The sequence below is a fragment of the Osmerus mordax genome, chromosome 7 (genome assembly GCF_038355195.1).
Source record: "Osmerus mordax isolate fOsmMor3 chromosome 7, fOsmMor3.pri, whole genome shotgun sequence".
NCBI lineage: Eukaryota > Metazoa > Chordata > Actinopteri > Osmeriformes > Osmeridae > Osmerus > Osmerus mordax.
The window spans coordinates 13263016-13286887 of record NC_090056.1 but is presented as its reverse complement, the minus strand read 5'-3'; the positions used below and the strand labels follow the sequence as shown (position 1 = coordinate 13286887).

General features: G+C 43.2%; 2 protein-coding genes across 2 annotated transcripts; both read left to right on the top strand.

The window, feature by feature from the left end:
• The first annotated feature begins 145 nt into the window (after positions 1-145).
• Positions 146-2594, top strand: LOC136946090 (glucose-induced degradation protein 8-B homolog). Its single transcript, XM_067240294.1, has 5 exons — positions 146-194; positions 642-770; positions 964-1160; positions 1341-1538; positions 1674-2594. Exons 2-5 carry the CDS (start codon positions 653-655, stop codon positions 1845-1847), a joined length of 687 nt encoding a protein of 228 aa, XP_067096395.1. The 5' UTR covers positions 146-194; positions 642-652; the 3' UTR covers positions 1848-2594.
• A 741-nt stretch (positions 2595-3335) lies between these two features.
• Positions 3336-11482, top strand: LOC136945910 (voltage-gated purine nucleotide uniporter SLC17A9-like). The gene is made up of 13 exons (XM_067240034.1): positions 3336-3556; positions 4180-4377; positions 4886-5025; positions 5395-5494; positions 5765-5895; positions 6024-6120; positions 6862-6958; positions 7343-7430; positions 7542-7576; positions 7737-7852; positions 8058-8113; positions 8319-8348; positions 8867-11482. The coding sequence occupies exons 1-13, from the start codon at positions 3423-3425 to the stop codon at positions 9043-9045; spliced, it is 1401 nt and encodes a 466-aa protein (XP_067096135.1). The 5' UTR covers positions 3336-3422; the 3' UTR covers positions 9046-11482.
• The last annotated feature ends 12390 nt before the right edge of the window (positions 11483-23872 follow it).

Here is a 23872-nt window from a genome sequence, read left to right as displayed (position 1 = left end):
ATTGTTTGAATAAATATTCCATGAAAAATATTCTGCTTTCACTGAATTTCCTTTGCTCTGGTTCTATCACCTCGATCAGGCGGTGGTTTTCAGAACCTGGCAACCGCGGAGAGATCCCTTTCTCGCCCCTTGGTAATATCGCGAGCAGTGCACATATTTTCAATTGCTGCCGCAGAGGAGTAGCAGCATTTCAGGTAACGAATCTAAAATAACCTCTATTATATTTTAAGACGGAGATGACACACACTAGAATATCAGCACAACATTGCTCCGTTCAATTGTACTGATTTTGGTGTTTTGATGCTATTATATTGACTGAAAAACTGCTTTGTTTTGGTTCTGAAACGAGTCGGGCTTCAATGTTGTTCTTTTCGACGTGGGCCTCAGTACCGCGAGCTTCCGGTGGCTTGTTGTACCTTGACCAGTGGATATTCTAATAACTTGTTTTATTTGCGAAAATATATTTAAGATTTAGACTGCTTGGCAAAATGTATCATCCCTTTGCTTACATTTAGTTAAATGCACCCATACATCGACTGCAGATCTGTCAAAATTGTCAATAAAAAATAACTTTTAAAAAGTTACAGCTTTGAATTCAATTTATTGTTATAATACATGTTATCTCGATTTCCCCAATGCAGGACCATTCATTATGAGTTATGCTGAAAAGCCGGAGGACATAACGAGAGAAGAGTGGATGGATAAACTCAACAATGTCCACATTCAGAGAGCTGACATGAACAGGCTCATAATGAACTACCTTGTGACAGGTATGATGCAGAACCACATTTTTACATAATCCTTTCTTTTGTTTAGGTTTAGAAAAAATGTATAGTATCTTATTCTTAATTGTGCATTTTGGACAGCAATATATTTTTTGATTAATCCTAACAACTCTATGCCTTTTAAATCAATAATTCACACTCCCAGTACAAAGTCTAACAGTTATTATGACCTTACTAGAGGGTTTCAAGGAGGCAGCTGAGAAGTTCCGTATGGAGTCTGGGATTGAGCCCAGCGTGGACCTGGACTCTCTGGACGAGAGAATAAAGATCAGAGAGATGATCTTAAAAGGACAGATCCAGGAAGCCATCGCACTGATAAATAGCCTGCACCCAGAGCTGTTGGACACCAACCGCTACCTGTACTTTCATCTACAGGTAACAAAAAGGGCCTCCTTTGATTTATTAATCGTTTGTTTCTTTTCTGCACATGATTATTTCTCCCTCAGCCCCTTTTGAAGTCTACTTTCATATGTTAGTTTTGTTACTGCATGTGTCAGACTTCCCCATGCCTTCCTGCCTCTGACTAATATCTTGAAAACCCTTTCCCCTTTGCAGCAGCAGCACCTGATCGAGCTGATCCGCCTGAGGGAGACTGAGGCAGCGCTGGAGTTTGCCCAGTCCCAGCTGGCTGAGCAAGGGGAGGAGAGCCGCGAATGTCTGACTGAGATGGAGAGAACCCTGGCTCTGCTGGCGTTCGACAACCCTGAAGAGTCACCCTTTGGAGATCTGCTCAACATGTTGCAAAGGCAGAAGGTGAGGTCAAGTGAACACATGTTGAGCCGTGAATTGGAAGGACATATATATTTTTAAAACTAGACATTTGTCCTTGTTTCAATTATTATGACTTTTCCTTGCTTATGTAGCACTGTCTTTTCCATTCCCCTAAAGGTGTGGAGTGAGGTGAACCAGTCTGTACTGGACTATGAGAATAGAGAGTCTACACCCAAACTGGCCAAGCTCCTGAAGCTGCTCCTGTGGGCTCAGAATGAACTTGACCAAAAAAAAGTCAAGTATCCCAAAATGACAGACCTCAGCAAGGGAACTATTGAGGACCCAAAGTGAGAACACCTTTGTACAAAAATGGACACACCACTCTCCTGTTATCTATTTATACTTAAGCAGAGACTGACTCGTGCCAGACAACCCTTTCTTTCTTATTTTTAGGTTGTTTTTTTGCGACTCTTTGATAGACTCTGATAGTCTTTGAAAGACAGTTCAAAGTGGATGGTTGATGTTTTAAAGTGACTTTAATGCCAGAAATGACAACTTCCAAGATATAATGCTTTTTTATGTGGTACATTGTATGCTTTGTTCAAGCCTGTGATGTAAAGTTGTGTGATGATTTATCATTTTACATATTTCAGTTATTAGATTTTTTTTTCTGTCAGTCGGCAGGGAAAGTTAACACTGTTTGCATATGAAGGGTGAGAATAAAGCCTAAATTAGGCTTGTAAGACTTATGTATTGACCTTGAAATGGAGTGAAAGAAGGTTTATAGTTGATGCTGAAGGATTGGTTGTTCAATGTGTATATCTGTGTTTTTCTTCTCACAGATATACACATGCTTGTCATCAATGTTAGAAAATGGTAAAAGCAGGAAAATCTTAATGCTTGACTTTCCACTGAGCTGGGTCTTGCTTTTCATCCCGTGTCATCTCTTGACAACACTATACAATGATGTGAATTCATATCTGCCTGAACTGATAGAGGGGACAGATAAAAATATATACATTTTTTGGAACAAAACCTTTTTGGAACCATGTTTTGCTTAGCTGATATTATTTTGCAATAAAATATAATTTAAAAGTAGATGTGTGGATTTATAATCGCAAGTCTTGACACAAATGTTTTTACATTTGCAAGGCACCATAAGGGCCACGCAACATTCAAGACGACATTGCGGGGTGTTATGTAATTCTTGGTTCCTCATCTGACCAATGCCAGCTCAGCTGACCATCCGGCACGGGAGCAGTAACTGAAAGTACAGTAGCCTAAAGGTACTGCGCAGCATCGCTGCCTTGCCTGAGAAATACTGACAACAGCCAACCAAGAGCATCAGAGAAGACAGTCATTATCATCATCCATCTGTCAAGGGCAACGCCAAGCGTAAAGAAAACGACTGAATCATGGTATCTTTTCAATCTAGTCTACTGTTTTACTATGTAATCATATCGGAGCTGTAATGCTTTCATCTGACATGCTGGAGCGCTTTTTATGTTTGGGAGAGACATGTAAGGGAATCGATGGAGTTCACTCCCTTTCATATACACGCTGTTTAAAAAAGACTGAGTCACGTCTTTACTTCCTGAACAAGGTTGCCCTACCGATGGCTAGAAGAACTGCGTGTCTGTAACTGGAAACTGACACGTGGATTATCAACCCTCAGAGGCAGCACCGGGGAAAACAGATTCTCTCCTTAGTTCTGTCTCATCTTATCCCGCGCGCTTCTCCTCCTCACCACCCTGTAATGTGACCAGATATGAATCTAATCGGAAGGAAATTATACACCAATTTCATCCGAATGTAAGGCTTTGTTTTTGTCATATTTCAGTTCTGCTACGTTCTCCAAGAAAGCGCTGGATTGTGAACTTGGGTAGCCAACGGAAAACGTCAGTAAATATTTATCCCTCTCGTTGAATGGCAATTCTTCAAAAACATGGAAAGAACTCTAGTCCAGATTTGGTCTGTCTCAAAGAAAACCACGCTACAGATAAAATCGGTGCCGCTGGATGTCAGAAGAAGGGGTCTGAACTGAATACGAACTGGTCAAGGTAAGGTCATTGCAAAGTATTAATGGCAACAAATGGAAGGATGTTTGTGGCAAGTATAAACTAGATTCATTGCAAAATTGCCGATGAGGGCTCAGTTGATGGCAGTAATTTGCACCTTTTTCTTAATGCACATTTACGTCCCATTTTGACGTAAGCATGCTACTCAGCATACACCCATGTCTGTGTTTGTTACTTTGTAACTTCCGTAAAGTTAAGTTAGACAGTTATCAGGCACATATAGCCTACCCATTGACTTCTGAAATGGCTGTCAGCTGGTGGTCCCGAGATGCATAAGCAGTTGGCGTAGTGCACTCAGTTTCTTTTTCGTATTTAGACTGTTCCTGTGCTGAATAATTTTAAGAAAATGTAATGATGTCACAAGATGTGTTGACATATACTTAACTGAATTCACGCTAAATTTTGAAACAGAACATAACCAGTTGGCCCTGTTAACTGAAATGCAATGTAAACCAGTTTGTAAACCTGTATTTCCATTATACTAAATGTAAAAAGGGTTCAAAGGGAATTCTCTCACACATTCCTTCCACTATTACAAGCCGGCTTACACACTACCTAACAAACAAAAATTTATCATTTAATTTGTAAGTCTTTCCTCTGTACAGACCACTGGCACGAATATGGACAGTCGTGCTGCTGTTGGGGACCTGCCTGCTGTACTGTGCCCGTGTCGCCATGCCCATATGTGCGGTCAGCATGGCAGAGCAGTTCAGCTGGAGCAAGAGGGAGACAGGCATGGTGCTGGGCAGCTTTTTCTGGGGCTACTGCTTCACCCAAGTCATCGGGGGTTACGTCAGTGACAGGTATGTGATGATTTTGACCAGTACTCCACACACTATGTGCGTTGGTCTGTTTGCACTAATGGAAGGCAAATACTGGGTTTGGGTGTGAACTGTCAAAAGAAAAGATAATTTTATAATAATGCATCCTACAAACATCTTTTTTTATGGAAACAAGGTCATTGTTTGATGTGAATGTTTGCAGAAAAGCACTAAAAAACTGACTCAAAAAGCAGCTCTACCAGCTGCTTTTGGTGGGTGAGGCCCAGGTGCCAGCATCATTGCAACATTGCAAACATAATGATATCACAGTTAAGACTTTAATAGTGTTGCACTCCAAGCTGCATACTTAGGGAAGACACACATGGTTATCTATTACTCAACAATAGACATTTCCAGATGGATGTCTGATTCTGCACTAGTCAGGGGAAACCCTGTACCCACAGTTGTTGAGTATGTGTCCCTCCACTAGGTTGAAACCAAGATGGAACAGTGATCCGAGTATTATGTGCTATCATGTGTCTGCTCTCAGGGTGGGGGGAGAGAAGGTGATGCTGCTGTCAGCAGCAGCCTGGGGGGCTATGACAGCCTTTACCCCGGTCCTGGCCCGCCTCTGCAACCAGCCCATCTTCTCCATGACACTGGCTCGCTTCCTGATGGGGCTGCTGCAAGGTGAGGGGGAAGAGCTACCCTAATGCCACATTGATATTTCAGTTATGAGGATAGACTGACATGAGACAACCTTCTTAGATAAGGGTTTAGTTGTATTCAAAGCATCTGACTGTAACATTGGGAATAGCTGTCATTGGTTAAGGTTCAGTTTGGTTTTGTTTGCAATTAACCTCAGGGCTATTGTAAAACCTGTCTATGCATGGTCAAGATAATAACATTTTTGCTGTTGACTTTTCTGTGAACTAGGGAACCACCCTGTAATTTAGGATAATGTTATGTTCTGAGTCTGCTCTTCCATTTTTTGTTGGACTTAATCCTTGTATTTTACCTTGAGAATACAATACATAATCTTCTTTCTCAAATATGAAGGTGTGCACTACCCATCGCTAGCCAGCCTGTGTTCTCAGAAGGTGGTGGAGAGTGAGAGGGGCTTCCTCATGAGCACAGTCGGCAGTGGCTCCTACCTGGGGTGAGTCTGCATCACACATCCTGTTTTCACAAACACGGTTGGTCTTTGATGCTTACCTGAGGCCAGTCTTATGGATCACCTCCTACTGGTTATTGATAAATCAAATCAGGCTCTGCTGATCAACCTACAGGTACTACAGCATGGTTTGACTACTGTCTCTACAGTAACAAGCAATCCATCCATCACCGATGCTGAAAAACCTGTCGTGGGACATTTTGGAAACAGCTTTGAAGTTTGCATGTGGCTTTTATTGTTTCCTGTCTCCTTTAGAACGCTGGTGATTGGAGCTGCTGGTTCCCTCATGTTAGACCTGTATGGCTGGGAGAGTGTCTTCTATGCGTCTGGTCTGCTCTCTGTCCTTTGGGCTTACTGCATGTGGAAATATCTACTCAAAGGGGAAGGTAAGTGGTATGTGAGGAGTTGTGAATGTACTCACATTGCCTTTGCTGCATCTAAAAAAATACTTCTAAGGCTAGTTTGTATTGTTCTAAAGAGAGATCCATACAGACACGTTGTGTGTGTGTTCCAGGACCTATCATCACTCTAGAGTCTCTGGGTAGCGGGGGGATTCAGTCCAAGCTGTCCAGGAGACACTGGCTGCGCCTCTTCAAACAACCTGCTGTCTGGTGAGATAAGAAGCAGAGACAATGGGGAATTCTACTGTCTGTTCATTCGTTCGCTTTTGGATTGGCTCGTGTTTGGTTTGATTGTGTCTCCGTCTGTCTGTGTGGGTGTGAATGGCAGCCTGTGTAACTGGGTTTAGATGAATGAGCAGTTTACCTTCTCTGTGTTTAGCTGGGTTCAGTTGCAGACCTATTACTAATTAGATAAAGCCCGTATCTGTACCCAGGAGAGGAAGCCAGGCGGTTGAGTCTGTGGTCAGTCAGCTCAGCTATCTGCTGATAAAATGGTCTCAGATAATGAGTTCATTCATGTCCTCTGTGCTCTGTCTGGTCTCTGAGGGAAAGTTATTTATAGAAGCTCTTGGCTGTGCCACTGATCTGTGCTCTTTTACCTGACTTGAAAATATGCGTTTGATTTCATTCTCTTTCATAGGTTAGCTTTTCCCTCAGAGTAAAACAACCCCTGAGTTTCTAGAAGGGTGCTTGTGTGAGAAAGTGACGTTCTCAATGTCACACAAAATTGCATCTCTGAGAAACTAAAGATAAAAATGGTCACATTACCGTCGACCCACCACACAGAATGGTGATTCTTACAGTGACTTGCATTTTAATTTACTGGGGATTGGGATCGTTTTTCAAACATGCCACAGTTCTTAACAGGAACCACTATTGTGTAGCTTTTTAATAAGATGATCTGGGACATGCTGGGTGTCACGTTTTATTTAATCTAAGTTTTCCTTACAGTGCTGTTATTGTCACCCACCTTTGCACGGCGAGCACCTTCTTTACACTGTTGTCATGGCTTCCAACCTTCTTCAAGGATACTTTCCCAGAAGCCAGGGTAAGTATGTTAGCCCCTGCTCTCAAAGCAAAAGCAACCTTTATACAACAAGCATGGCGTGACAGAACTAACAGGCAGGAGAATTAGATCAAACCAAGGAAAACGAGTTTGAGGAGGCTACAGTAGTTCTTACTATTTGAAATGTTTAGGGCAAGGTTAAGGACTGTCAATTTGAGTCAGCACAGTAAGGTTTAGCAGCAGAGTGTACTATTACTTCACAGTTTATAGCACCCAATGGTTATCCAGCGGTGGCCACTATAAACAGCATTACTTTTGCAGTACTTGTACAGTCACCTTAAGGGATAGACTGGTAATCTCCATCCTACAGAGCTTGGTGATCCGTGTTAAAGCATTTCCTTGTGTCTTTTTGTTGTTCCCTGTCAGGGTTGGGTGTTCAACGTGGTCCCCTGGCTAGTGGCCATCCCCTCTTCCCTCTTCAGCGGCTGTCTCTCTGACCACCTCATCAGCCAGGGTAAAGCAATCCTTTCATTTGCATATGGAAATACAAGACGACACATGTGGAGTGTCATCTAGCTGCTACTTGACTCTTTTCTAACTCTTTTTTCCCACTCTCTTCCTCTAGGTTTTGATACTGCTGCAGTGAGAAAGTTGATGCAGGTATTGTAGCTGGTTTCAGCTTGTGTTGTATTACACTGATGGTCAGATGGAGTTTTAACCTTAATATGAGCAACACCTCCCTGAATGAACGAAACCTTGCCACTGCAATCATGCCCTAAACTGTAAGTCTTGGTGTGCTCTCTCCATCTCCACGTGTCAGTTCTTCTCCATGGGTGTGTCCAGTGTGTTTACCCTCCTGCTGTGTGGCACCTCCACCTTCCCCTGGGCCATAGCCTTCGTGTCTGCCACCATGGGCCTAACCACCTTCAGCCACAGGTACTGATGCCCAGGCCCTCACCCATGCGCTCGAACCACCTGGCATGTGATGCAACTTTCCAGGAGCTGGCTGTTGTATCTGTATGGACACAAAGGCCTTTAGGGAACGGTGTTGCTATGCTGCTGTTCTATTAGTCTTATCACTTTATGACTCCATATTCAAGTTAATGTTTTGTAGGAACAGTTTTCTTTGTTTGTTTTGTAGTGGTGTGTCGGTGAACGTTCAGGATCTGGCTCCGTCTTGTGCTGGGGCTTTGTTTGGTACGTTTTAAGGTTCCAGTTAAATACTTTTAAAAACTAAAATGAACGAAATATATATATTTTATGTATTGCTTGGTTGGTGTCACCCACCTGTTGATTCACCTCTGCTCTTCCAACATCAGATTTTGAAAAATGTCTGTTGAGTTAATGCACCTTATGAACATGAGTAGGAGGAACATTAATGAAACATGTCTCTTTATTGCAGGAGTTATGAATACTTGTGGTGCTTTCTCGGGTGAGTTCCTAAGGTTGAGTGAAAAGTGTTGAGAAAATCTGTGATTAATCTTTCACCAGCAGCACGGCCATTGTATAGCCCTTTTGTGGGGGCAAAAAAGATATTAATTCAAATTTATGAAGGAAAAACTTTGAGCTGTGTGTCTGCTGTCAGTCACACTGGCACCAAGTTCCATGATGCAGATTTCATCATGGAACTGTCTGATGAATAATAGAGAGAATAGGAGATGACAGTTACTGCTCCTCTGGGAGACCAAGAATGAGCTTTTTGTCATTTCTCTTCCAGTTATTCATGCAGCATACAGCTGGGAGAGGAGTATGTTCCTGAAGCATTAGCATTGAGTAACTATGCTTGCATATTAGTGAAGTTCAGTGCTGCTCTGAAGCCATTACTAGGCTATAGCTGTACGGGGCGTAGTATCAAGTGTGTTACATGGATTTGTATTGTTTATGTTTGTTGGTCTGGTAGTGTGTGGTGTTAGACACACAGGTCTGAGCGTGTGTGTGTGTTCCATGCAGGAGTTCTGATGGTATATTTCTCTGGATACCTGATTGAGACCACGGGTTCATGGGCAACAGTGTTTGCCCTCATCTCTGTGGTGAATCTTCTGGGCCTCTGCACCTTCCTGGCCTTCGCCGAGGCCCGCCGGGTCGACATCGACTCTGCCAAGGTCCGCTACCACAACATTCACATCTGACAGAGTCCTTCCTGGGTCAGGCCCACAACCAGCACCCTTAGACCAGATCCTGAACTGTGGGAACATATGACGTGCTGTCATACCAGAATATGAGAGCACACTGAATCCTCTCGAGTGCCCTGGAATGTTACTGAACTGCCTTTAACATCCCCCAGGCCTTAATTCAGAACTTGAAACTATTATGTAAATATGTGTGTTACCATCCAAAGCTGGCCCATTGGCCTGTGAGAAAGGTGAGTGTATTTCAGTTGCAGAAAGTGTGTGATCCCTTCATGACTGCTTTATTAACACAGTGTTGTTCTTTAGGGACATGGTTCTTGTTCACTCTTGATGCTCGGCCATTTCTGACTGTCTGGACTGAGACTTAAGTTCAGTCATGGAAATACTGACTGAAAGTCACAGCGTAGACAGTTTACTGTGATCTCATTCTCTCCACACCCAAACCACATAGGGAGCGACACAAGTGTTAGTCCTGTCAGCTCTCTGGCAGTTGGGACAGACCAAGATGTGATGTATTCAGAGGAAGGAGAAGTGTGTGTCGGAGGGGTGAGGGGGTGCGAAAGCTGTCGCACCTGGAGGGTTCTAGTCCACTGTCCACCACTCAATTCTAGACGGGACTTGTTTGTGACTGAAACCTAATTACCAAGTGACTAATTACCAGCCCCCCCCCCCACGTCCTGCTCAGTTCACCTGCTATGGCCCCCATCTCCATAGTTACAGGCTTGTCATCTCATTGTGCGTCAGTTTCAGTGTCAAATATTTTGAAGACCAAATTATATAAAGTTTCTATTTAATTTTGTTTATATTATTTTTACAATCATGCATGATGCATTCAATAACACATACCTCACATCAGTTTGGATTACTTATATTTATAATAATTATCAAGTAGATCTGTCAAGTCTTATCATATATATTAGAGATGAAGTGTATGACATGCTGTAGAATGTAGCAAAAGCCTGATGCTGCCCTTCCTCCTAACCATCTGAAGGCCAGTCTGAAATTCTCCAGGGGTCACCTGCTTTTACTTTTCCTTTCATCGTTGTGCCTCATTTAATGGAGGCCTAGCTAAAGGACAGGCATATAGGGATAAAAGGCGTGTTCAATTTAGAGATTCTATCATGTTGTGGTTACTTCATAGTCAAGACAGGAAGTGTGGTCATTAGGGAGGAGGGACCATAACTTCCATATCAATAGGAATGTCCCTGTTCAGTTTATCACTGTTCTTTCCAATGCTTCAGATGCAAAATATCTCTGTAGTCTCTTACCTTCTCTACCATCCCCATCCAACACAAGCTCAATACCTGACTGCTGTGGTGCACATAACTTATGAACACGTATTTAAAGATCAGTGAAGATTAGGAAATGCATATTTGTGTCAGGTCTTGGGACCTCCTAACTTGTCTATACACTTTCAATCCAATGTATTTGATAGTCTTTAATACATGGTTAATTGTATGGCCTTCTGTTTCATCAGTACCAGATTATTCTAGATATGTATTATGTCAATTTTCTTACTGTACCATTTGAGCTGTTCATGTGTTTTCAGTGAAGTCAGAGCACATTCGCAAGCTGTCTCCAATGGTTCTTGTCTGCAGAGAGAGTAGCCTGGAAATGTTGTGTATAAAACTGTTAATGTTAGCTTGTAAATAGTCTTTGACAGTTCATATAATTTGGCCCCTCCTTACCTTCCAAGCCTCACTGCAAAGGCAAAAGCAACATTCAATAGAAGGTTACTGTATTATCGTAGTATTTAAAGATTGGCAGCTGTGTTATGGGAACCGAGTTACCGTGACATCATGACAAACAGAACAGATAAGTTCTAAAATACCTTCCTGAATAAGATGGTCTCTTGTTACTGAAGACATACATTATCCAGTATACAGACTCAGTTAATGTAGGATGGACAATTAAGCAATAAATTGGTAGAATGACGCATCGCTAGTTTGAAACTGCTATGTATAGATACATACCTGTAGTTAATCTCATAATTTATATTTCTGGTTTAATGCAGGAAGTAGGATGCATACAAATAACAAAGGTTACTTTACAAGCTCCCTATTCATTGTTGATTCCTCTGTAGTAGGCAGCTTTAAAGGAAAAAAGCTTAGTAATTACATTAATGCACTTCAGCTGCTTTAATTGTATGGTCAGAACACGTTCATTACTTGTCTGTTTTCTGTTACTTTGTTTTATGATGTTTTCATTCCTGCCGGATACTTAATTAACAAGACACAACACTGTTGTAATGCACCAACTGTGTTGTAAGTTACTGAAAGCTTTGACAATATTTATTTTGATAAGATAATGTATGATATGTTATATAACATTTATTTAACGTTAAATTGGAAATAAATGCAGTGTTCTACTGCTACAAAGATGTATTTGTATGCATATTTTCTTGAATTTTTAAATAAAATCTATTTTGTCAATTGTATTGAGTTGATTGTGCTGTGGTTCTTTACTTCATTTCAGAGGAGGTGCCAGCCGGCTTGGGAAGACATCAAGTAATACCAAACTGTAGTATTTGTTATTTCTTTATTTGGATCCCCATTAGTTTGGCCTCAGCGAATCGAATTTTCCTTGGATCCACACTTGGTCATGGTGTACTGTCCCTCTCAGGCCACTGAGAGGCAGCACGGTGCCAGTAATATGGGTATGTTTGCAAGTACCATGGCTCATTTGAAGAAATACTTTTATAGACTACTTGTACAGTCAAAACAAATAGGCATGTCCCACTGTATATAACTTATGAAACATGAGGTACATTTTTGTGTCTGTGAGTAATTGAGTTTAGCATACTTGTGGCAGGTATTGGTATCCCCCCCCCCCCCCCTTGTCACCATATAGGTAGTGTACAACCCGTCCAGCAACTTAAACCATAGCTGTTACAAATAGATGCCTTAAAGTAACTTGGTCAAACCAAGTAGAGTGTAAGTGTTTGCGTGGTTCAGTTGTGATAGTAGATTTTCTCTGTTATTGGTGCAGGTCTGTCCCATTCACACTTCCCGTCCACTACAGGCGCAGCTCCCCAGCCCAGGCCAGTGGGACTTAAGGGGTGGCACCATATGGCAGGACACTGTGTGCCATGTTGGCTAGCTGGCACCGCCAACTTGTGAAGGGCCTGACGCCAGTCAACCCAACCCAGCCCCTCTCACGGGACTCAACGGCTCAGGTTACCATGGAGACGGGTGGCTTGCGCCCATTGTTGTGACAATGGGGAAAAGGGGAGGGGTCACGGATCATGATGTTTGTACTGTAATTCCGAATCCAGAAGAAGTCAGTGAAGGTAGATACACAGAAAGGCTCAGCCCTACTGTTAGAGTAGGCTGCCAGTCCCACCATGAGGACTTTCACAGTGACAGTAAATGACGGTCTTAAAACACTAAAAGACATAATCATGATGAGTGGCTTGCTATTTAATTAGTGGAAATGAAGCATTGGAAGGGAAGAAAAGAGGGGAGGAACCTCCCCCGTGTTGAGAGCCTGGTGGAGACCGGGACAGTAACCCACCAAGGCCCAGGCCGTCAGAGAGCCACAGATACATGTAAATGAAATAGCCCCATTAATTAGTAATTAACATCAAGTTAATGACAATGTCACCGTGTCGCCGTCTCATGCCTTGTCCTTCCTCCGTGGCGGAGGGCCTCTCTCTCCCTCGTCCCTGATACGAATGCTAATTAGCGTAGCGCCAGGAAGGACCCTCTTACAAAACTAACGACATCAAGGCCCAGTTAAAGACACTGCATTGTGTGTGCAGGATTAATAACTCACTAGTAATGGATCAGAAGGCATTATAAGTCTGTAGGTCCTTTGAGACTCTTTGTATTGCAAGGCTTCAGCAGTTTTAGAGCTAATTGTGTTGTGCCTGTTAGCCCGGTGTAGGTCCCTCTCCATGACTGCACATCAATATTTTTTACATGAAATATTAAAGAAATACTATAAGTATCAAATGACCCACGCACACTGAGATCTCTGAATTCCGGCTTTGATTATGTTCAAAGCTTGAGCGTTAATGTTCCCACATTTGTTGTAGGTTCCCCACTGTGTTTAAATCTGTCCACTGCCAGTCCTATTGTCTAAATTGACCCCATTCAATGGAAATGTTGGTTACCACTGTCTCTGTGAGCTGAGATGAAACATGTTTACACTATGAACACAGCGGTGTCTCTAGAAGGGGGAAGACTCTCAACTCGAACATTATACACTCCCATGCAGCAGGTTGCATCCCATGTATGCAATGCTCTGCTGACTTATACCTCTTTCTACTTCTCACTAGTTTTACACACACACACACACACACACACACACACACACACACACACACACCCCACACACACACAAATTTAGGCAGATTTTTGTCAATTAAACTCCATCAGCTGTTTGCCTCCTGCTAGACATATGGCCTCTGTTAAATATAAAGAGCAAATGGTCCAGGCATTGAAAGGGGCAGCATTTTAATAAAACCCTCCGGGACAGGACCCACACCTGCGCTTTAATAACATGAAATCACCGTCGGCCCGGTGGCCAGATGAGGACAGCCTGGTGTGTGTGTGTGTGTGAATGTGTGTGTGTGTGTGTGTGTTTGTTTGTGTGTGTGTGTTTTTCCCCCTTTAATATCTCTGCATCCGTATTCTCCCATCTTTGTATTTCTCTTCAGCCCTCCTTGCTACAGGGCAGCTCTGATGTTTCCAAAAGACAAATGAACCCTCCTGGCATCTGTCTGCTAGCACAGTCAAACTGCTATTCATGCTAATAATTGTGAGGTTACATCTAGTTCAGTAAACGACTATGAAACTACTTGACCCGCTGCATATGTACTCAACAACTCATCTTAGGGGGAAGTCCTGCATTGACCCCACAGGTGCATCTGTTTGTGTCTGCTTGCTTGACAACCAAGCCAGAGGAAAAACAGGATGTCACTCCAGGCAGTCCTTAGAAATGGGCAATTGATATTGAATTATATTCTATGGCTTTATCTGAGTTAGAACCACAGAGACACACAACCCAATATACCTCTTCCCTGAAGCCAGAGAGAGGGAGAGAGAGAGAGGTAGAGAGGAAAGGGACAAATACATTTATGAGGAAAACATTCACTTGAAAAATATCTGTAAAATACATTAGTTTGTACATAAGCAAAATAGATTTTTTGTTTTGCTAAATGAATTACAGCCACAGATTTCAAGAGTCGGTAATAGAAAGATTTCCATCTGAACGAATATAATTTTAGAAAACAATATTGGTGCATATCCTCTGGCATAGAGTCATCGTATGTTCAGTTTTGAAATGAATGTGTAAAACAATCCCTCACAAAACAATGTGTAAATACTGGCAGTAATCGTGCCACTGCAACTGTAACCAATTACATATTTATTCAAGAGGATTGTCTTCAGTTACATTATCAAACATTATTTATCGTTAAATATTACAAATCTTGCCTCACCAGGGACAGATACCAGTAATACCCATTACTTTGATTATAACATTGTAATATTATGTTAATTAATTAATGTAGTTTTGGTTGATCTGTCATCAATCTTGCCAAACTAAGCTACCCACTACATTAGTGAATATTCTCCCACAGACGTGAATAAACAGAGGATAAAATATAATTGTTCATGGCTCCATCGCTTTTTCTCTAAAAGAGGCTAATAAACGACGGCATTGTGTGTCTGCATTCAGGAGGAGGTTAAATACCCCCTCCCGTTCTCCACCTCTCCACCCCTCCACTCTTGTCTTTTTCAGCCCTCCATGGCTTCACACCGCTCACATCTCCACACCACCAAAACCCCCCACCTTTTTCCCTCTTCTCTCTTTACTAAAGTTTGGCTGTCAATCAGCTGTGGCCTCGGGCAACAGGCACTGATGAAAAGACCCCTGAGACATGGAGACCCAAATTAGATTTCAATAAGGACATTGAATATTCATATCGGGGAAACATCTAAAGGTAAATGTTTTTTGATCTCAGCGCACAAATATCACTTGTGTGCATTCCCAGGTCCTGGTGCTCTGGTTCCAAGTGTATTTTTCCTCGGCAGCCCAGTCCGGCCCCAGCCCTGGCCTCAGCTCGCTCTCTCCTTGGGGGGATGCGGTGGAATAATGATGACAGAGCTACAAAGGAGAAAAATAGGCATAATGAATGTTTATACTAAAGGGACCCAATAGAAAGGGCACCCGTACTAAGTATTCAGTAATTAGTATTTAGCTGAAGTTGATCGCTACACACATACACATGGACACACTACATACACGCACTAATACACACACAAACAAAAACACACTCGCACAGACGTGAGGCAGGGCCACTGGGGCACAAAGTCATTTAATCTTAAAAACTTTAGACGTGCGGAAGGGAACGTCCCCTGACAGCTAGAGTCACAACTCAGTTTCACTTCTCCTGTCAACGCTCATACTTTTTTTTTCTCCATTGACTCAATTTTGTTATTTCTAGTTGAATGTCAGCTGAATATACAATGTTTATCTCCACCAGTTCTTGTTAATCTTTTATAAGGGAAGAATAAACCACTGAAGGTTTAAAATATGTCTCCATTATCTATACTTTAACAGATGTGGTCTCTGTTTATGCCCTGTTAACCCTCGTGCTGCCTTCGGGTCACATGACCCAAAGGTTCATAACGAACCATCGTTGTGTTTACCCAATTTTACCCAATATAAAAACAAATAAAAATAATTTTCTTTTAACCTTCGCAATGTGGGGGGTCTGAGACAGCCCAACGGTTAAAAGAAAATGCTTCACTTTGTTTTTGTATGCGGTAAAGTTGTCGCAATACGACGGTGGGTCACAATGACTGATGGGTCAGAATGACCCGAAGATAACACAAGGGTTAAATAACATATATACTGCATATCATTCAATTAAAACACATTTTACAAATCATTGTACAGGCCTGAATCAGTGGACACTGCAGTTTTCACTGTAGGGAAAACCCTATTATATAAAGATACAGTAATCACCTATTGACTGCTGTCTCAAAGCATGGGTCAGTGTGTAGGCATAAGGAGGGGAGGGGCATTGCCTCAGGCACTTTATCCACAGAGAGTCCCCCCTGCTTGGGTAGATGCTGTGAGGAGAGTCCCTTAACGAGGCTTGGGGGTAGGAGCACCATCTCCTGATGTAGAGACTAAGATAATAGTTGCTTATAGTAGAGATCAGCATCCATCGTAATAAATGCATATCTGTTGCAGTCACTGTTTTCCTCATAACATGTCCCTCTCTCTCCTTCTCTCTCTCTCTCTCTCTCTCTCCCACTCTCTTTTTCTCTCCCTGCCTCGCTCTTTCTCTCTACTCGAGGATGGTGGTCACTCTATTGCCAAGCAATCTGTTCTGTCATGTTCACACTTGCATTGAGACACACAGATTTGGTTTGGGTTTTTTCTGCCGTTCTCAGACCAGCTGTAACTCCATGGCTCCCTGGGTCGCAGCCCCATTAGGTGAGGCTCACCCAGACACAGAAGATTCCAAGTAAAAACATCATCACAGAAGGAGAGCTGGAGTGTGTGTTTGTCTGCGTGTGTGTGGATGTGTGTGTGTGTGTGTATGTGTTGAGTCTAGGCCCTGTGCTATGGTGCTGTGATGCTGAGTGTCACATTGTTTCAGCCAGAGGCAAGCAGCCAGAGAGCCAGCTGTGGAACTGACAGGTAGCTCTGCCCGCCATACTCACCTGCGCTGGTCCACACACACACACACACACACACACACACACACACACACACACACACACACACACACACACATACACACACACACACACACGCACACACACACACACACACACACACAACCTTCAGAGCCTGGGGTTGCAAAGCATACAGGCACCCTTTTCTATTACACTACACATCCACAGTCTCCAAACTATGGTACAACCTGCAGACAGTCCCCTCCTCTCTCTATGTATGTACAAAGGGTAGCAGATACGTAGTCAGTGGTATGGTATCAATGCGTGGATGACATCATCACACATCCTATACTAAATGCACTTTATAGGAAATCCTGTTTCAACACTCATAGGAAGTTAGAATGTTGTCAGCTCCTCAATATTATATAACGTAAATGTGATTATTAAATATCATTATCATTATTATTGGGGATATTAATATTCGTGTAGATACTTAATCAGACACCTTAAATGTTTCAAATGCTACAGCGTAGTATGTAAAGTATATGTGTGTATGAGTGCTTAGTTCCATATCATGTAGGTCAGTGAGTACATGCAACATTGCCACAAGCAACTGAACTACTGATCCATCCTGGAAACCTGCTGAACTAGCCTCAGGAGATGTAACACCTTCTGCCACACCTAGCACACACACGCACACACACAGTCACACACACACATGCAAACACACGTAGCCACACACACACACCTGCACAAACACACACGTGCACACATAAACACACACACCTAGCACACACATGCACACATGCACATGAACACACACTCATTTGTAAACACAGACACACAAGTAGTGAAAGATGCCATGTGTATCCAGGTGTCTGGCTGTGCTGTAGCACCCTTCAGATGTCACAACGGCAGAAATCAGTCGTCAGAACAGGGAAGAGAAGGTGGCTGCAGGCGGCGCACATGTGTTCTGTTGAGATGTGAGTGTGTGAGTGTGTGAGTGTGTGGGTGTGTGGGTGTGTGAGTTTGTGAGTGTGTGAGTGTGTGAGTGTGTGGGTGTGTCTTAGAGGTGCAGTGTATTCTTAGAGGGCAAGGGGTGGGAAAAACAACTTGAGGAAAAACACCCAAATGGAGAAGATAGAATGACAAAGTGTGGACAATGACCACTGCCACCTTGTCTTGTTTATTTCCATCGAGACAGCAAGAGGTAGGGTTAGGTATCCCAGTTCCTGAGATGTGTACAGCATTTTGATTGGCTTGCTCCATTGATCTGGTCTGATGGGTATCGATCCAGTGTTCTGATTTCATCTCAGGATATTCAGCCCAACAGTATTCATCATCACCCCCCTTCTACCCCACACACACTCCTTTACCAACACACTTTTTTTTGGTTCAGTCGTGCGGCCAGATGTCCAAGTTGACATAGCGCTTAAGGCGTTTGACTGGATGAAACAACGCGCTGGCTGTGGGTAAAGAGGGATTAAAACAGGGCCCGAGGCCCTCGTGTTATATTGAAAACATCCTGGGCTGCTTTGTATGGAGATTTGCATACATTGGGTCTGTGCAGGGCAGTCCCATCTGCTGAGTGCATTGTCCCCAAACAACAAAGTGTGTTTAAATATTTCACATCTCCATCTATCAGGACAGAGACAGACACAACGAGAGAGTGAGCGAGAGAGAAAGAGAGAGAGAGAGAGAGAGAGAGAGAGAGAGAGAGAGAGAGAGAGAGAGAGAGAGAGAGAGAGAGAGAGAGAGAGAGAGAGAGAGAGAGAGAGAGAGAGAGAGAGAGAGAGAAAGGGGGGGGAACACCAAAAAGAAAGAGTTGATTGGCACAGCTTTGAATTTGAACAGATCCCAAATGTGCCTCAGTCCCTTAGTAAATAACACCATAGCCAGCCAGGTTTCTGCACAGCGAGGAGAATCTAAATATCGTTTTTCAGAATTTTACATGAAAACACAGAGGTAAAATAGCAAAGCATTCATGCTATGTTGTAATGCATCCTGCATTGCTCGTTAGCATTGTGACGCAAGCTGTGCCAATCCTACATTCTCCTGACATAGAATGTGTGGATTATTTATTGTTTGTTTTAAGATCGGAGGATGAATAATCATATAAATGGCTACCTTTCATTGCAGTGAACATCTTCAGTAAGGGACTTCTAGAGGGCAATCTTAGATTAATTTTATTTGTTTATCTTCATAGAAAATCCTCAGCTGATTTGTCTGTTTTATTAGACTGTAGATCTTAACAGAAGTTCAGATGGAGTAATGATCTGTTGAAGCTGCAGTGCAGATATGCTGCTGCAGTGTCTCACCAAGGACCCTCAGCACAGTCCACCAGGAAGTTAGCATCCCCACGGCCCAAGCCCTCTTTATTGTATTAACGCCATAATTCTGGCTCCAACAGACATTTAAAGGCACAGTAAAATTAGATAATTACTGTAATATATGTGTACTCATCCCCCTTCTCTAGGTCGGAAACATAAAACTTAATCATGAACAAGTGAACGAGATAGAGTGGGGGTTGAGAGAAAGAGAGATAGAAGAAGAAAAAGAGTGAAGGAGAGGGGAAGAAATGTGAAAGCAGTTTATTTAATGAGACAGAGGACAATAGATAGGTGACAAGAAGTTTGCAAGTGAGTCCAGCGTTTAACCCTGGCTTTGCCCTGCTCAGTCGTATGTTCACATAGCGCCCCATTCCATAGTGGGGCTACGGCATTAGCTCCTGCTGAGAGCAACAGAACAAGATTTGCTGAGAACTAGAGAGACCAAGGGACAGGTGTCCATTCTGAGACGGAATGTGCGTGTTGAACTAATAATCCAACCCCCCCACACACACCTCCGTGCTCACCGTTGAGGGGATGGGGGGTGAGAGGTAGGTGTGACGACAGGGAGGGTTGTGTGTAGGCCGGACAGCCTGAAGCCTGGTGAAGCCTTTCACGTTCTCTCACTTGACACAATGACAGGCAGACACACACATACAACGCACACAAACACATGAACATACACACATACACACACACACACTAACACCACTGTGGAAAAAACTGCCAAGATGGACGTGAGGGAAGTGTTGCCTGCACGGGGGAGGATTTTGGAATTCAGAGGCTGGTCAATCTGTTTGTACCACTGGCACGTCCAAGACTGATATTTGCCTTTTATTTCATTATTTGTTTTTTTGGTCTCTTAGTATCCTACTGAAGTTTAAGATTTGTGTATGCATTGTTAATACATTCCATTCCATTTTTCAGAAACGAAGTATCTTTACCTATGTTTCTTACAGAAACAAAATGTGAATTCAGACACAGTTTGGAGCTACACTCCAGAGCCTCATCATGAGCCAGTTCATTTATTCAAGCACTGTTGTCATAGAAGGTCATGAACAGAGACTCCCTACTGAAACATTATAACAGACACACATTAACCCCCATTTAATCAGGATTACAGGGAATACACAACCATTATTTAACAGACATCATAGGCCAGGACATCAGCATGCTGAGAGGGGAAAGAATATGGGACACACACACACAGACATACACATACACACAAACAAACATACACACACACAAACAAACACACAGACACACGCACACAAAGAGTGCTCCAGTAAAACACAAATCCAACACAATCAATCTAATGGTGTGCATTAGTTAAGTGCCAAATGTTGGGCTTTTTACGGCAGGATCACCCATCCCTTGAAAAGATAAATACGGTGCACAGATCACAGTAATTACAGCAATCCCTTTACAGCACCCAGCAGTGGCCTCATCCAGCATCCTCTCAGGGAACTGTCGCCCGGCAGATTAAGTCATTTAGGACAGTTTTAGGGCACTGGGGTGACTGTGGGTAGAAGAAGGGGGGGAGCAAGGAGAAAAGAAGGTAGAGTTTTTCTCCTTTTATCGGTGTGAGTGCATGTTGGGGGGGGGGGGCACAGACATACAAGTTAAGTGTGGTCACGCACCCCCCACACACGTGAGCATACGCAGACACACATTGATAAGAGCCATCTTAATCTGCCCATTACTGATGGACACCCTGGTTGTGCAACCGGATGGGAGAATTCCACAGGAGCCAGGTGGCAGACCACTCTGTGTGTAGGTGTGTGTGAGGGTGGGGGTGCTAGGAGAGAGAGCCAGGGAGCAGGAAGAGATTGGAACGGAGGCCAGGAGGGATGGAGAGACTGAGATGCTGAATGACACAGAGAAATAGAGGGACACAGACATTCTGTAGGTGTGTGTGAGAGGGGAGTGCAATGAAAGAAGGATGGTGAGGAGAAGACATGAAGAGGCATATGGAATGAAACACAGAGAGAGGTAAAAAGACAGTCCTATTTTGTGAGAGGGAGCACAATGACTGAGGCTTCATCTAGAGTTGCATGCTTGTTTAACGTGTTTTTAATATCACCCTAGGGTGCTCACATATTAGCAGAATGGAATTATTCGGCAAAAACGAAGAGAACATAAAGTCTCCAAACTTTAGCACAGTAAAATCAACACAGTGCTTTTAATACAAGCACATTGTCAAGGATCAACATGCTACCAATACTCTCTGAATTATCATTGATGGGAGTCCTCTGACTGTCTAATATTTGTATCCTATATCCTCCAGCAGGTGACTGTGGAGTGGTGTGCTGTGGACAGGGTTCAGAGGTCACGGAGGGGACTGAGTAAAGCCTTCAGCTGCAGGGCGATTGATGTCCACCGGGCGGCCCAGGGCCACTAACTCACACTCTTTCTTTGACCGCTTCTAAAACTCTCATTAGTTTAAGTGTGCCAGAGTTCCCAGCTTGGCCAACCTTCCCAATACCCACTGTCACAACACAACTCCTCCTCACAGGGTTGTGTACACAAGCACACACACACATACGTACATGCACTTATGGCCACACACATACATACACCCCCCCCCCCCCCACACACACACACACACACACACATTAGACACATACGGGACATCATTCAATTTGCAGAAACACATACATACGCACACATATGAACACACACACGCACACACACACACTCATGTATACATTCAGCTTATCTAGCAGGACTGAATGAGGTCTGAAATATGAGCGGTAAACATTTGTATGGACAGATGTGGATTAATGTTCATCTTTTCTTCGAGCCAGAGATTAAACCTGATTTACTGGCTAACAGGTTTTAGGTTTTTACCATTTTGATTACAGAGAGATGGAGCGGGATGGAGAGACGGAAAGTGGAGGGAGAGACAGGCAGAGAGAACTAGAGAAAGAAATAGAAAAAAGAATAGAAAGAGAAACTCGAAGAGAATGAGGGTTCGAAAAATGGCAGAGGAGAAAGACAGAGGGAGAGACGGAGTGTGAGAGAGAAAGCAAGAGAGAGATAGAGCGACTAAAAGAGCGAGAGATACTTCACATTGTGTCCCGGAAGAGAGGAGGTGAGGGATATCAGGATGGAGTCAACACTGGAGTGTCTGAGCCTTGCTGTCTGGAAGAGGGGGACTAGAAGAAGGGGTAGTGGTGTGTGTGCATGCGTGCGTGTGGGTGTGTGGGTGTCTTTGGGTGGGTTGGTGGGTGGTTGGGAATGGATTGGCTTAGCCTGCTATCTATAATAAACGGGTAATGTAAGTCAGAGAAAAAATGAATACGGTCACCATCTGCTCACTCTATGTCTGTGTTCTGTGTGTGTGTGTGTGTGTGTGTGTGTGTGTAGCCTGTGACACAGACAATGTGATAATGGGACAGGGCACGCTAAAGAGAGAGGGACAGAGAGAGGAGGACAAGATGACAGAAAGCAGAGAGAAAATGAGTGAAAATGAGAGAACTAGATGTGCAAAGGCAAAGCTCACAGAGCAAAGTGAACAGAGCAAAATCTGAGATATTTAATCAGGCAACACATCATATGTGTTTAGTTGTCTTGGCGACACAGATACAGGTGAGCACAAATAGGACACAGAGTCATGAATCTTGTCTCAAAGTGTCTTGCCAAAACCCAGGATGCCAGCCACATAGCCTGTGGCACGCACACATTCACACACACGCATGCACACACACACATCGACACAGACCAATGCACAAACACATACACATTTATACACACAAGCAAGCACAGATTCATGGTCTCTAGAGGTTAAAACAAACAATAAAAATGTCTGTGGCAATAGATGCTATAATGTCTACTTTTACCAATAACAATGATTGAGGTAAATATGATGACAATTAGATTTGTGCAGGGCACACTTCTGTGCAGGGCACACTTTCCAACAGTAAGTGTTGGACACTACACCGCAGTGCACCAATAATTACTAGACTACCATTTCACTACAGTAGGACAGCATTTAAAGCTTTAGGGGATTACAAGTGTAGAGAACACAGGGACCTTATCATCTCTGCACACACACCTCCCACAGACACACACAAACACACACACAAGCACCCCCCCCCACACACACACACAGCCCCACCCAGCAGCATCAGATATTGTATATTTAAATATCTATTAACTCCAGAAGGTGGTCATCTTTGTAATGTGTCATCATACTCCTGGTCAGTACAGAGAGAGGGGAAACAGAGAAATGTTGTCATACAACTCTGAGCACTTGGCTGGTAAGTAAATACAGCCTACATCTCTAATCCTGATGTCGCTATGGCTTCTGAATTATGCAAATGAGGAACACACACACACACATGTCCATACACGCACTCACACACATGCATACGTACACAAACAAAGCCCACCCACACAAACACAAACACACACACAGACACACACACATCCAGGTTGTGATTAAATTCGCCATGGCCCATGATCCGTCTCTAAATCTTTTCAATTTTCATTTTATGCAGCTTTAATATGGATCATGGTTTCTCCCAGAGTGCCCCCATCTCCTAATCTGGAGCAATCTGAGTTGAGCCTGGCGAAGCCAACTGCTGGCTAAACCAGGGCACTGTGCACACACACACACACACACACACACCACACACACAGACACACTCTCACACAAGTTACAGAAAATGCAAGTATGGTACAACAGTACATAATTCAATAATTATCTTGTAACTAGCTCACATTGTATGTCTACAGTCATTGAAACAAATCAACGGCCCCCACCAACAGTGCCAGGTAATCTAGCTGTGCTCAATCATTTTGGAAAGAGGACACGCAAGCTCATCTCAAGAACAGACAGGTCTATAACCTTGTGCACGC